This window comes from Zootoca vivipara, chromosome 4 (genome assembly GCF_965207765.1).
Source record: "Zootoca vivipara chromosome 4, rZooViv2.hap1.1, whole genome shotgun sequence".
NCBI classification, from domain to species: Eukaryota; Metazoa; Chordata; class Lepidosauria; order Squamata; family Lacertidae; genus Zootoca; species Zootoca vivipara.
Window position 1 is genome coordinate 53,225,473 of NC_142587.1, and position 15,840 is coordinate 53,241,312.

Sequence of the window (15,840 nt, forward strand, 5' to 3'; positions counted from 1 at the left end):
TCAAGAAAGCAAATAATAATAATAATCTTGTTTTCCTCCTCTAAAAACTAAAACTACGGTAGTCTTTCTAAGCCACCTAAGCAAGAAAGGCAGCTGAGAGCCCCAGAAAGCTAGAGAGTAGGCAGGCAAGGAGACTGAGCCCCTGGAGAGAGAGACCAAGAGGATAAGGTGCCAGGGGAGGCAAAAGTGGAAGTAACCCAGGAGTGAAGTAATTCCTTTTCTCTGTCTCTCTTTAAAGAGGGTGTGCTTTGTTGTTGTTGTTTTGTCTCAGTTTGCCCTCTAGGGGTTACTGACGGAAGGTGCTGTTGACTCATAAACTCTTATAGCTAAAGGATGCTTTCGTATTAAATTGCTCTTACACATATGTTACATAGCTCTTGTCCTGGGCTCTCCGTAATACAGCATAGCCATACTGGTTTCATTTCCCAACTGCGCTCCAATAAAAAGTAATCTTTGTCATACCTTTCACCACTCTGTCTTTCACAAAATGACCACATAGGTGACCTGACTCGAGTTGGTGATTCCACTTGGACTAACCAGTTTGGAGAAAAATCCCAGGTGTATAAAATGTTGTCCTCTGCCCAAGTGATGTTACCTTAATTTGCTTTCAGAATAAAATACAACTTGGAATTTCTGCTAGCAGTAGTCCTTGATGAGAAAACAATGGCCCGTTGTTGTTGAGAGAGTAGCAATTGATATTTATATAGTATTATATAATTCATAGGGGTGGTAACAGGATTGCCACCTATGAAATGTATCTAGTGTATGGATGCTGATTGCAAAACGTAGTTAATGTTCAGCAGTTTGTCCTGCTCTGTGTTAGCATCCGGCTCTAAAAGTCAAACCAAAAATGGGTTTAAACTGATAGATTTCTGAAAAGAAGTATGATGGGTAGTATTCAAGTTTGACTCAGTGCAGACCCATTTAAATTAATGAACATACTAAGTTAGGTATATTGATTTCAATGGGACTCCTCTGAGTAAAACGTAGTTGACTACCACCCTATGTCTTGCCCCGGTCCTCAGCACATACAAGGTAATTTTTTATTCAACATAACTTATACAAACCTTTTTAAAATCCTTGGCACACCTTAACATCTATGGGTCCTCATTAAAATTATGAGGTCTGGCACTCCAGCTTTGCTCTGATTGTGGTGTCTTTTGTTGAATGGCTTTTAATACACCTGGCAGGTGGCTGCTCGCACAGGCGAATCTGGTGTCAGGAGAAGAACACAGGTGATGTCGAGATCAGCAAGCAAACGGAGAAGCCGTTTCTCATCCCTTTGGGGTTTGGACACCACTTCAAAGAAAAAGCAAGGGAGACCAAGCATTAATCAGGTAGCCTACCACTTGAGAGAGAAAAAATTGCAAACTTCTTGGTTGGATCCTGAGCTCCAACCTGTTTGGGGGGGATCTGGTATAATTTTTCTACAATCTCTGAACTTTGCATTTCCACAAATACAGGAATGAAGTGTGGCAGATCTTGGTAAGCGTCTTCCTTTGGTTTCCCACACAGGGTGTTTGGGGTGGTGGTGAGACCGGCACTAGTTGGAGTTACCGCTTCATAAAAAGTATTGCTAGAACTTCACCACAGCTTATGAGCTGTTTCTTAAGTGCACTCTTCTAGCCTTGCATTTCTCTATTTCCCATTTGATTTGATTCCCCAATCCCCACACATCCCTGAATGGGTCTCAGTAGGTCATGGTTTAGATGGGGCCACCACCCTTGTTGGATTAGACCAGGACAGCCATTTGCATTTGGCTGTTTGCCTAGCCAGGAAGGAATTTTATCCGATTTTAATTTGAGATGATAATTTCCTCCCTTGAAACACTTATTCATTTGTCCCAGTAACATGAGATCTTTCCAAATTTAGAAAGCATTTGCATCATCCTATTGTGATTTAAAATAGCATGTTCTGTGCCTCTGCAGGTGTTTGGTGAAGGAGCTGATTCTGTAAAGAAATCTTTAGAAGGAATATTTGATGACACTGTTCAAGAAAGCAAGGTAAAAAAGAAAAGAAAAAAGAGAACATTTTATTAATTTACACAAAGGAGTTCAATTAGCTCGGGATTCTGTTTTTAGAATAAAGCCCACTCCTTCAGGACAAAGTAAATGTATTGAAGCAAAGAGAAAGTCATGCAGCAGCTCAGCTTTGCCAGATGTCAGCCTGTTTGAAACATGGCCAAGCGATGAGGTAGAGGGAGCTTGGCAATGTTCAGCTCCAAAGTGTGCTGTAGAGAAGGGAGCTCCTAAACCTCCAATGGTATTTCTGCGAGTGAGGCCAGTAGGTTCCATGGTCATTGGCCACTGGAGGTGGGTAGTACGGGTGAAACTCGGAAAATTAGAATATCATTGAAAAGTGCATTTATTTCAGTAATGCAACTTACTATTTTTTCCTTTTAATTTTTACAAATGCTTTCTTTTGGAAATTCCACAGTAATAAAACAAATAGTTACAATAATACAAAAATAAACATCGCTATTACATTTCATTAATTACATTCCATTTATAATTGACCCGCCTAACGACAAATAATTACAGTTGCAACAAATAAAAGGCTTGACATAATTTGCTTTGCATGTCATGCATCTATCTCATATATTGGTTTCACCTTTTAAGTTGCATTACTGAAATAAAGACACTTTTAGACGATATTCTAATTTTCCGAGTTTCACCTGTATTCTGATTCTGTTGTTTGCCGATGCTACCATTGAGTAAACCTTTGTCTATGAAGAATATTGGGCAGGGGGGGGGGATTCCTTGTATCAGAAGACCGATTAGACCAATCATTTTTAATAGCTACTTGTTAATCAGGATTGAATTTAATTCTGCCCCTAAACCTATGTTCACACCCGCCCCTATAAATATGAGGCAGGATTTTTTCCCCTTATCAGGACATGTAGGAATGTAGTAATTGTTCTCATGGATCAGAGCAAAGTACTTGTCTAGTTCAGCAGTCTGCCTCCAGCAGTAGCAAGGTAGATGTTGCCAGGAATTTTTCAAAAGGTTTCTGATAATCCCTCCTCAACAACCCCCTCACCTCAGTTTTTATTCAATTTCCCAGGATTTGTGCTTGTTTATTTTGTTCATACAACAACTCAGGTCTTTAAAAGTTGTCCTTCACTGCCCTTCATGCATCCTTTTTGTACTTTTCTGTGCGTTCTTACTTTTATTTGTACTTCTATTATATTGTCTTTTAAAACAAGAGCGAGTAGCTGGTGGCCCTCCAGATGTTGTTGGACTATAACTCTCATCTCTGATCATTGGCCATGCCGGCTGGGGCTGATGGGAGATGGAGTCCAGCAACATCTGGACAGGTCCCCCCCCCTCTAAAAAACAAAAACAAAACAAATACTCAGCCTCCCAAGATGGCTTTAGCTGAATGTACAGGGATAATACTTTCCTCTTCCACGGATCCCACATTATGGTCACTAAGATTATAATTGTAATTGCTTATTTGCCTGGAGAACCAGGCATGCAACGGTTCCTTTTAGGGGCAAGTCTAGCGCTTCCTGATATTCCTTGATGCCTCGCCACAACTGTTCTCCATATTTGCCCTCTCAAGGTCTGAGCAGCCCTTTCTTCAGGGTAAGGCCCCTTCCTGCATTCAGCAATTCCCCAGGCCCCCAAACATGGCTTTGGTCTTAATTCTGCCAAGCATAGTCTGTCCTTTGCCTCTGATGAGGTGTTAGATTTTCATGAGGTCAAAAATACTTTGGCAACATTATGCATTTCAGCACTGCCACAAAACTATTTTGTACATGGCGAAACCCTCACATTACTTGCATATCACAAACAATAACAATGCACAGGCAAAGTGATATGTAAAGACAGTGATTGAACATTTCACTTTTATGTGGAAAATGACTTCACAGAGACCACTGCTAATCTGGGTTGATGAGGACATATAAACACACCATTTTCTGTGTTTGATCAATGTCTGCACTGTAGAGAGACTTCTGCTCTGCCAATTACAGCCCTACCCTGCAACTCCCTAAAGAATACTGAGATGAAGCACCATTAAGTCTGGGCCAGGGGGCATATTTTTAATCGAGCAAATGGGGATGTGATTGCGTTTAAAGCTAATGAGAATTCCATACATCTGTCACTTGCTTGGAATTATATTCCTCAGGGTCCATCTTAAACCTATAAAATCATAATAATAATAAAATTAAATGCATGCAGCAGGTTGCAAACCAAAGCGACAATGACTTTCTCACCTGCAACTCTTTCTGTTGTGAATAGTGAGAATAGTGGTGTCTCTTCTTAGATTTATTTATCCTCTTGGTTTTTGTGTGCGCATACATTCCCCCCCCTGGTCCAGAGTCCAATGTATTCCAGGCGTTTTTTTGCAAGCATGCTTCCCCCTTGACTCTGCTATTGCATGTGCAATAAGGATGCAGGAATCAAATAATTATCCCTTAGCAGAGTGGATAGACGTCAAAGAAGAAGAAAGGGAGTTGGCAACTTGGAGGCCAGCTGACAATCCTCTGGGGGTTGAATTTTAATTGGTTGCCTTCAGGGAAGCCAGCTCCCTACCCATAATATAGTGCTTTAATTTTGTTATTTAATTTGATAGAAAACAAAGGCATACTTTATGGCCCTATATTTATGTTGTAACTGGCAAAGGAATCAGTTGTATTTGAGCAGAAGCGTGTTAATAACTGTGTGCATTTCTATTCAGAGAGAAAAAGAAGTGGCACTCACCACAGTCCACCCACATAATCCTGATTCTGACATCTGGGTCCATGAGTATTTTACACCATCCTGGTACTGCCTGCCAAATAACCAGTCTGCCCTGACGGTAGTCCACCCAGGGGACACAACAAGGGATGTCCTCGAAATGATTTGTAAGGTAAAAAAAGAAACATTATAGGAAATAGATTTTTGAATTTTTCTATGATTACAGTATTTGAAATTGTGATTATGGCTATTTTACTCCCCTCCCCCCTCCCAGTTTCAGAGTGTTCCAACTATAATGAGCTGTCCTGTGGTTTAATTTTACCAAAAATGAAAAGTTGCACAAGAATGCAGAACTGGATGGATTTCCCACATTTGAATGATCTGCAATCTGTGACAAGCATATGTGTATGGAAATGTTTGTCATTGCACATCCTAAAAACCATTCTGAAATGCTCACACCTCATGGAAGATTTAAATTTAAGGTTTATATATTTTTTATTTTTTTTGGCTTCTCAGCATTTATTTGTAGCCTGTGCCTATATTCTCCTATGCTATTATCATTTCAGCACAAGTTTTAATAGAATTATATATGTATAATATATATATCTACACACAGACATATAATTGTGAGTTTGGTTAAAATTAATATGTTCAAAATCCAAGATTGTGATGTTCCAGTGCAGAGGTCTGTAAATGTTTCAGTCACGCTCTTTTCCATGCGTGCCGAGCTGTCCCTTCCATTTAAGAAATGGTGGAAGCTTTACACGAACGGGAGCTTATTGTCTGCACTGGAGCTCTTTCATGCTGAATTATTTTTATTTTGTATTTATGTATAACGTTGAGGTTTTATACATCCTCGTGCTGAGTATTCCTATCACCTGTGGTACCTGAACTTAATGCCATTATCCACTGGAAAAGTGGGTGAGCTCTGTTGAAATGAATTTCCCCCAGAACTTTTTGGTCTATATTTTAAATGTATTTTTATTCACATTTGGATAATGAACTCTGCGCCAGTGCCCTTCCAATGTGCTTCCATTGATTATATCTGTATATTCAGCAAAAACATTTTGTTTGTCATTCAGTTAAGTATGTTCTATTACTTTCTCATGTGATTCACCTATTTTTCATCTTTATCTTCTCTATCAGTTTCCACGCTAAGCAACAAAACTTTTCGAACTTCACACTTTTTGAATTAAAGTTTGGTATTCAGTTAAACTAAGAAAGATATTGACAGAACTCAGGTGTACTGTGAGTGTGATATGTGCACCTCATTGCATTGTAATCAGCACAAGAATTCATATACTTTTGGATTCTCAGGTGTACTTTTTAGGATTAACAATTTATCCATCTATACAGACATGGAAATGGGTCTTCTTGAATCTGCATACAAGTAGCATTTGAAATTCCCTCTAGTACTGTGACACATTCTCTATTTCCACACTTAGATTAGCCATGAAAGATTGTATCATAGTAGATATTAGTGGGATTGTTTGTTTGCTGACTGTCACAATTTGTGAAATGTTAGTTTAAAAAAAAAGGAGGAAGGAATTTTCAGACAAAGATAACTGCTGAGTTGCAACAAATTTAACTAATCTGTTTTCTGAGTTGTGGTGTTGGATTCTTTTAAGTATCGGACAAAGGGACGCGGGTGGCACTGTGGTCTAAACCACTGAGCCTCTTGGGCTTGCTGATCAAAAGGTCGGCGGTTTGAATCCGTGTGACGGGGTGAGCTCCCGTTGCTCTGTCCCAGCTCCTGCCAACCTAGCAGTTTGAAAGCACACCAGTGCAAGCAGACAAATAGGTACTGCTGTGGCGGGAAGCTGTAAGTCCATCCCCAGTAACAACTACTAACCAACTAAACTGAAACCCTTAAAGGAATTTGTTTAACACTTTGAATCTTTCATATTCAAACGATGCCTCCAGAAAGATAACTTTCTGACTTTTAAAGAAAAGCCCAGTGTTGCACAGAAGGTATAAAGAAAAGCATTTATTATGGGTAATTATATATTGTATTCACTGGCAAATGAATTTCTGGAGACTACTGACGCTCTCAGTGAGAAATGTCTCATTGTAACCAAAGGGAGATGACACTTTAAAAAAAGACACAATAGGCAACAATTATAAAATGTTCTTAGCAATCATTTTATTTTTAGAACTTTTACATAAGCAGTAAGCCAGATTCTCAGACAACAGATACTGACTGCTCTTTTCCCTGTACTTTACATTTCATGAAGATAAATTCCTAAGTCCATGTTCTACTTCTTTTTAGGCTTTGTGCCACAAACCTATTGGGCCACAGTTGGAACTGTATTAATTTCAAGTCCACTGGGCAAAACTGATTTGGATTTCAAGCTGTGAATCTGCTTCTTTACGTACCAAATTATCAGCTTAGGGGAGTACTTATGGTTGCATTCTTTCCTGTAATATCTAATAATAAATCTCTCTCTTCTGTCTCTTGTATTCAGCTCATTCTTTTTACTTTAATTCTCTGATCCACATCATTTCACATCAGTTTGCCATCTGCCATCTGAGAACCAGTCGAGTTCTGGTATAGTAAACATTTCATGTGAACTCCTTCATGCTCTAGATTGTGTTGTGAAGATTCCCCATGTTGTAAATCTTCCCTTGATGGTAGGAACCCAAGGGTTTCAAATGCTAGATTGAATAGATGCCCAGGATTATTGTCCTACTATAACTGTATTGATTGTCTGGGTAGTGTGCTGTGTGTTGAGCATTGGGGTAGCTCAGTGGTAGAACCCATGCTTTATATAAAAGAGGTGAACCTCAGACCCAGAGGGTCAAATCTTGCCCCTCCAGACCTTTCAGTCTGGCCCTCAGGGGTCTCCCCAGCCGTATCTCCTCTCCAGTCCTGGATGGACAATAGAGAGGGGCATGTGTAGAAACCTCTACACTGTACAAAGTTAACATTCACATGCTCTTCCCATTTTTGTCTCTGGCTGCCAGAAGGTTGCCAGAAGGGAATGTAGCCATCAGGCTGAAAACAGTTCCCAATTTTTGCTGGGTTCGATACTGGGTACCTCCAGACTTTGCTGAGAAAGTTTGAAACACGAAAGAAGCCACTGCCAGTCACTAAAGGGACAACACAGAGCTATACGGTCGGTGGTCTGACTCGACATAGAGCAGTTTCCTGTGTTCCTATTTGGGGAATCTCTAATAATGAGCTTGCTGTTTTCAAAACTAAGGAAGTTTATTATAGGTTTCCAGAGATGATGATGATGATGATGATGATGATAATATCATCTTTCACTAGGCATAGCAACCAACCTTTTCTTGGAGGTCTCCCTTATTCAGGGAGAGCTATGGCTTCCCCCCACAAGAAAGGACATAGTTTAGAAATTGCTGTGCATCAGCATACTGTATAGCCATCAGTATCTGTGGTTAGCCTGGTGCTGCCTGGGACACTAGTCCCTGCAGGTTCTCCTAACATGTCAGACTAAATCTCGTTGACATGCCTTTCAGTCACCGCTTCTCCTGACAGCTCTAAAGCTGAATGAGCTGTGGAATGTACATGAGGTTTTTGCTGATTGCTGACTGACAGAAAGAGGCTGTCGGAAGGAGGCTAGTGGGTCATTGGTTCCATTCATGTGGTTTTGTTTGCCTGTTCTTGCGCTGCCTTGTCAAGTTTCATTTCTGAACGTTTCTCAAGCGGCAGGCTTTCCCAAGTCTTTTTGTTCACTGATACGCAGCTGACTTGCCTTCCAATTCCATCACTGCTGAAAACGGTTTAAATTCAGTTTGGTTTATTGGGGGAGGGCAGGAAGGAAGGAAGGAAGGAAGGAAGGAAGGAAGGAAGGAAGGAAGGAAGGAAGGAAGGAAGGAAGGGGGTGCCTGTAGATTAAAAACAACCTAGAGCTTTTTGACTAGGTCAAAAACTGTGCTAATAGGCAAGGAGAGATGCTGTCTTCACAACAGATTTGGAAGCAGTAGGCCACATTGGGACTGATGTTAACTCAGTGTCATATGAAATAGCTGATGTGGCTCCGATTAGAATTTGCTACAGGCCTGAGGCAAGTAATGATTGCCCTCAGGTGTGTAGATGAATGGCAGCGCTCATTTGCCCTCCCCTCCCCTCCCAGATGCTGTTGTGTTATTTCCCCAAAGGCCAGAGCCCTGGAGAACTAGTGGGGTTTTAATTTCGAAAGAGAAGCATCATTGCTCCTTCTGCCACCAGCCTGGGGAAGAAACCTTCCAATCCTTCTGTCAGCCTTTAAACACAGGAGGGGAAGCTGGGTTGGCTTTCTGTTCCACACTGAACTTTTCCTTGCACTGCTGTCCTTTTACCTGCTTTGGAAGAGAGTTGTGGTTGCATACTTTGCTTCAGTGGGCCAGAAGTGGCAGCTGTTTGTTCAGGGGTAGAGATAGTGTGGTAGTATTTCACCCAGCAGTGGGACAGCCAGACATTCATTACCTTCAGGGCAGACATGGGCCCATTCTGCAGGCCGTTTTTTTGTTTGTTTAACGGATCTTCTGTTAATTGTGAGGAGACTCAAAGAATCATAGAGTTGGAAGGGTCTCAAGGGTCATCTAGTCCACCCCTGCAATGCTGAAGCTGCACTTGTTTGACTTTGCTTTAGGATTCCTCAACTGCTTCAGATTTCTGAAGTCTTTCTAAAATGGCCCTATAAATTCCACTTGCAGGGAATAGGGGATAAGAAGGTGGAAGTGCAAATGCCATAACATCCAGCTAAATATAATAAAAAATATATGAGGGAATCTGATAAACACATTCATGGTTATCTGTTTTGGGATAATATTATGTAATGCCTGGAATTTTAGGAGCCCTTTTAATTCAGAATTAGCAAGTATTTGATAACGTGATGGCAAACTTTGGTGAGATTCAGAAAGCATCACCCCTGGTCTCCTAATGTATATGTCAGATTTTAGGAGCAAGCTGTTCCCTTTTCCTGTGATACAATTAACCTCTTATCTACACTAGCAGTATTTTCATCCACACTGCAGGTGAGCAGAGCTGGACTTCAGCAGGGCTTCCCACTCAGAGGAATGCTGTTATCTTTGCAATATCAAGACAGGGATAAGCGAGCATTTCTTTTCTGAGTGGCAAATAAAGAATTTTTCAGGGGTTGTTTAGACAGTATCTTTATAAAAACACCCTTTTAAGCAAGAAGACTTTCCCTTCATTTTACAGGAACATCTTTCACGAAAAGAAAATAGTTACTTGTGCTCTTATCTATATCTTGCAGTAACCTTCTCTCCCCCCCCCCTTTCCCCCCTTACAGGCACATCAGCTGGATTACTCAGCTCACTATCTACGTCTTAAGTTCCTGACGGGAAACCATATGCAAGCCTACATACCAAAGCCAGAAGAGGATATTTATGAATTGGTAATGCTCACTCTTCAATAATACAGTGGTACCTCTGGTTGCTAACAGGATCCGTTCCAGAGGCCCGTTCGCAACCTGAAAAGGCCGCATGCTGAAGCACTGCACCTGCGCATGCACGCAACACAATTTGGTGCTTCTGCACATGCACAAAGCGCGATTTAGCGCTTCTGCGCATGCGCACAGGTTATGCTGAACCCGGAAGTAACCTGTTCCGGGACTTCCGGGTTCGGCGCGTCTGTAACCCAAAAAGACGTAACCTGCAGCGGATGCAACATGAGGTATGACTGTAATTCTGTGCAGCGTTTCTTATGAGAAAAAGACTCTTGTTGTAGTGCTTGGTCTTTTTTGGTAGTTAATTGCAAGCTATTGATACTCATAAATATCAGTGACTTTAAACTAGTAGCACAAGATAATTTACTTGTGTGGCGGAACAAAAATTTTGATTCTGATATTGTTGTTGTTATTAGTACACTTGAAATCTACCCTTCAAGGAGCACACAGAGGTATAAATGGTCCCCCTCCTTTATGTTCACAACAACCCTGTGGGGTAGTTTTGAGACTGGGCCAAGGCTGCTCAGCAAGCTTTAAGGCTGGGTGAGGGTTTGAACCAAGGTCCCCTAGTCCTAGTCCAACACTTAATTTCTGTATGAGACACTAACTTTAGTAATTCACTTTTAAGCAGGGTGATAAAATTCATGGCTTGTGATTGGTATATATTGAAAGAAGGGAGGTGGGTCTAAGTTTTCTCAGACAGAGGGAGCATTATTGTGAAAGCTTCCTTGGATATTGAGAGGTGGTCTCTGCCAAGCAAGATGGAGAAAAGAAATGTGGATTTCTGGTGCAATGAGAAAGATGGTAGATACTGACCCCCAGTGGAGATGAATAGTAGGACAACTGGATAAAGGGGAAATTATGTGCTTTTATTTCTGAGGTCAAGGCAGCAATCTTATACAGTTGTACCTTGGTTCTCAAACATTCCGTGACTCGAACGTTTTGGCTCCTGAACACCGCAAACTGGGAAGTGAGTGTTCTGGTTTTCAAACTTTTTTTTGGAATCTGAGCATCCGACGCAGCTTCCACGGGTTCCGATTGAGGGCAGGACACTGTGCCTTGGTTTTTGAACATTTTCAGAAGTCGAACGGACTTCCGGAACAGATTCTGTTTGAGAACCAAGGTACGACTGTATGTGCTTCCCTAGGAGTAAGTCCCATTGAGCTCAGTGGAGCTTGCTTCTGAGGAGAAATCTAGGATTGTGGCTGCAAATCTGAATGGCTGAAAATGAAGCTTAACACTTCTGCAGTAATTCACTGTTGTTCTTTAGAAATGCTATGAGTATACCAGAGTATACATATGCATATACTCTGGTTCATGCAGTCCAGCTTGCTCCTCAGTGCACACCCATCCCTTTCCCACCACCTTCTGCCAACAATGACATTGTGAACCGGTATTTAATTTAGCAGTACTATCTGCCAAGTTATTTTTTTTAATTAAATTTCTTTATTAAATTTGTATACTGCCCTTCATCTGAAGAACACGAGGCGGTTCACAAAACAAAATACAAAATGAAAGCTCATACCAATGACAAAGTTAGTTGGTCTCTAAGGTGCTACTGGAAGGAATTTTTGTTATTTTGTTTAGAATACAAAATGAAAAATGAAAAATTCTCTTCACATTGCTGCGGTTCTTCTTTAGACATCTTTGTCTTCACTCTTAATTTTAAAAGAATACTGTGTGAAAAAGTAACAACTGACAATATAGGTCCTCTCACTCTCTCTCTTTGCATTTTCAGTTGTATAAAGAAATTGAAATCTGCGAGAAAATTACACAGAAAATTCGGATTGAAAAATCTGACATGTCATCTGATAACTATGGTGAGTTTGACACACACACACACACACACACACACACACACACACACACAGCCTTTTAAAATCTACTAAGCATGATTTTAAATACACCTTTATAGGATCTATTGAATAAACCACCTATGGTCAAGGACTGTCCACTTAGGACTGTCATTCCCAAATGGTCAATTTCATGACTGGCTATCCCATAGCTGTCACAGTGTGTGCCTCAGTATTAAAGCTTCTCATGAAACATATGGCAAATTGGCCATTTTTGTCTTGCCTGAAGTGGTGTGCTAGATTTTCATGGGGTTGATTTTAAGTGCAAAGGCTGGCCATTTCCTGGTCCTTCCAGGAAACAAGCCTCTCTTTGCTAAACAAATAGAGACTTTTCACACTGAGCAAGTTACAGCATCATCCCCAAGAAAGAGGGGTGGGGGGATTTGCACATAGCTAAACATGAAAAGTGACTTTGTACAAGGGCTGGCTTTTCTTTAAGCAGAAGCTGCCTTGTATCCTGCCACTGGATTTGGCCAGCTGTTAATCGGATCCATTTAAAGATATGTATTTATTGTAAATGACTTACACCACTTTTCAGGATGAAATATTATCCCAAAACAGCTTAGAATAAAGGAACCACGAACAACAGCAATCAAACAACATTATTAACTCTACAGCAATACACAGTTGTTGAATGTAAAAGTGAACAGAGCAATAGAAAATTAAAAATAGCCTAAAACCATTGGGGTTAAATTACTCACACTTTTAATTACTTGCCCATATTAAAGTAGCTTACATACTTCTATGTCCTATGTCTTTGCTAATTAACAGAAATTACATGTTGGTCATTAGCAAATAAGGCTGCCATATTAACCCAACATACCTGGGAGTAAGCCCCATTGTATTCAATAGGTTGTACTTATGAGTAGTTATGGTTTAGCTTGCATTGTAATTTATTAAATCCTCCTCCTTTTTAAAAGTATGTACAACCACTTCTTTGTTATGTAGACACCACCTAGTGCTAGTCACCTGAACCCAACCAATTTTTGCCTTTATACCCCAAATATCCATCTCTGAAGCTGTGATAATTCAATGGTCTCATTTTTTCCTGCTGGGCTTCCATTTCGGCAGTCCTGTTCATTGTGAATATATTATCTAAGATTACCCTTTCTTGCTGGCTTTGAATCTCTAAACACAATGAGATTTCTGTATTTCGTGGTACACAGTGATATTCTACTGTCTTTTCTTTGTCCTTTCTCTTTCGAAAGTGATGAATGAAAGTATCTTTCCATCTACAAAAATTACTTTGAAGGCAGTTTGATTGAGAATTGGATCCTATCACATCTGCTTCCTTATAGCTAATGGCCAATTCTATGTTAAATATATTTTCCCCCAGGAGGGTCATAAATATTTTGCTTAATAAACAAAAAGGCAAGCTGCTGCCTACATCTCCCTAGGAAGCCATCGAATTTCAGAGCTGCAAATGCCTCATTTTAGAGAAAGCAATAAATAATGCATGATAGTTAACATGTATTTACATCCTGCATACTTTGGAGCAGATGATACAAACTGAATGCACCTTGAGGCAGGACAAAGTCAAACGCAGATATCAAGTATGATGCACACTTTTAATCCAGGTGTTGGCAGTTATTTTCCTGAAAAACATTTCCCTGAAACACTGTCTCTCTGTGTCTGTTTCCCTTTCTCCCACCCCCACAATTTTAAATACCGTATATGTGAGCCACTTGGGCCTTACCAGATTTAGAAAACGTATAATATATGGAGTAGTAACATGGCTTTAATCTTGGTTAGGCCTGTGTATTACACAATTCAGTATAGTGCACAGATCTGACTGCAGCTGAGATCTATGTTTTGCTTGATAGAGTCACTTTTTTCTCGGTGTATCATGCACGTGCAGAATCTGGAAAACAGAACCATAAAATTTTGCCCAAAACAAATAAATAAATAAAAATATCTATGCATTCTTGTTGTCGGCATGGGGTGTGGTATTCTGTTTTAGAGAGCCACATGCTTGGGTAATTTCCATACAGACTATATGAACAATGGTGGGAGTTTGGTACAATTTGACCACATAAAGAAATGGTTTTACTTGATTAAAGCAAAGTTAATGGAATGGAAGTTTTTGCGAAATTAAATCAAATGGTTCTCAGTTTTGCCACTGGATATTTCAACAGGCTTTTCTCTGTCCTCTGTGGAAGAAGAGGGGATTCGGCGGCTCCATGTAAACAGCGTCAAAGAGACAGGCCTGGCTTTCAAAAAAGGTAGGGTGCCAGGGGGTATTGTATTTCCCTTTAGAACTTTTTCAGTGTTTGTTCAACAAAATGAGCCCTTTCCTCTTTCTGCTATTCAAGATTGTACCAGATCTCCATTGCACCTAGACCAAAAATCATTTAGGAATGGTGACAAAAAGTGTAACTCCAGTACCTTCCAAATTATGATACTGTTCAGTCCGTCTCTTAATTTTACAAGATGAATTTATTGCGAAGCTGGTAACACAGTTATGTTGAAGGTTGACTATACAGTGGTACCTCGTGTTACGTACTTAATCTGTTCCGGAGGTCCGTTCGTAACCGGAAACGGCTCATAACATGATGGTGCCTCCCGCTGCTGCTGCGCCGCCGGTGCGCGACTTCCGCTTGCATCCCAGGGCAAAGTTTGCAACAAGGGGCATCTACTTCCAGATTAGCGGAGCGCATAACCTGAAGCATTTGTAAGGGGGACGGTACGTAACACGAGGTACCACTGTACATCTTTCTGGACACCGAAGGTTGATATTCTTCCCTTTGCTGCATCTTGATATCTTGTGATAGTTCTGTCTCCTATTGATTTAGGAGAAATAACTCAAATGGATCACAAGAAGTAACCTCCGAAGAGGGTTGGGGAAGGGATAAATCACATTATATGTGTACTTCTTTTTAAAATATCTATCTACATGCATGTTTTGAGAACGTGGGTATCTTAACGTAAGAACTTTGAAAACTGGACAGCAATATACACTTCTTTTGATTTTTTTTTTTTTAAATCATGACATTTATCCTACCTTTGGAAACCTTCACACGATAATTAATTTTAGTATTCTTGCAATACTGTACTAAATAAATTATAAGGGGCTCAGCTCTCTGTTCAGTCATGAACTGACATAGTGCCCTTGGGTGAGTTACTTACCTTTCTTTGTCTTAAGTTTTTCCACTTGTAAAATGTACATAATTCTAATTTTCTAATAAAATGGTTCAATGGACAAATAAAATCAAGATTGTAAAACATGGAGCACAGTACCCAGAATGCTCTGCCATGCCTGACTCAGCCTCATGTTGCCAGACACACTTGGTTTGGCTGGACTGGGCTGTTGCGTCATTACAGCGCATCTTTGTGGTTTGTGCCCTAAAAGGGGTTTTCAATAATGAAAAGTTTCTTGTCTGAAAGAAATAGCATGTAGGCCAGAAGTGGCCCTCCAGATGCTTCTTGACTCCAACTCCCACCATTCCTGACAGGCTGATGGGAGTTGGAGTCCCACAACATCTAGAGGACCACAGGTTAGCCAATCCCACCTTAGGTAGACATGAAATCCTAAATGCTGAATAGAAATCCAACTCTGATGGATAACTTTGAGTATGACTCTTGATTTTCTGCTTTCTCTTTGCAGGCCTGAAAGCTGGTGATGAGATCGTTGAAATCAATAAGAAAGCTGCTGAAGACTTGAATTCAGCCATGCTAAGAGATGTTCTTGTTCAGCCTTCTCTGTGCCTTACAGTACGGACTTATCCAGAGAGAGAGGCAGGGCAGAAACTAACGCAGCTGCCGCAACGCCGCACAGATGGTTCACTCGACTCGACCGACAGTCCACTGCGATCTGTTGGCAATAGCCAAGGTACCCATGTTTACTACTGTAGCATTGTGGGCTTACATTTGAATCTTCCAACTCTTCCGTTC

The 15,840-nt window shown here is 40.6% G+C and overlaps 1 protein-coding gene across 9 annotated transcripts in view; it reads left to right on the forward strand.

Annotated features, from left to right (window-relative positions):
• TIAM1 (TIAM Rac1 associated GEF 1) overlaps positions 1–15,840 on the forward strand; it is a 206,662-nt gene that overhangs the window by 149,210 nt on the left and 41,612 nt on the right. For all 9 annotated transcript variants that reach the window (XM_035116730.3, XM_035116721.3, XM_035116728.3 and 6 more), the window contains 7 exons: positions 1,191–1,337; positions 1,929–2,003; positions 4,684–4,854; positions 9,941–10,045; positions 11,835–11,916; positions 14,085–14,171; positions 15,554–15,778. In XM_035116730.3, the coding sequence (XP_034972621.1) occupies positions 1,191–1,337; positions 1,929–2,003; positions 4,684–4,854; positions 9,941–10,045; positions 11,835–11,916; positions 14,085–14,171; positions 15,554–15,778 (892 nt within the window). The remainder of the gene's footprint in view (positions 1–1,190; positions 1,338–1,928; positions 2,004–4,683; positions 4,855–9,940; positions 10,046–11,834; positions 11,917–14,084; positions 14,172–15,553; positions 15,779–15,840) is intronic.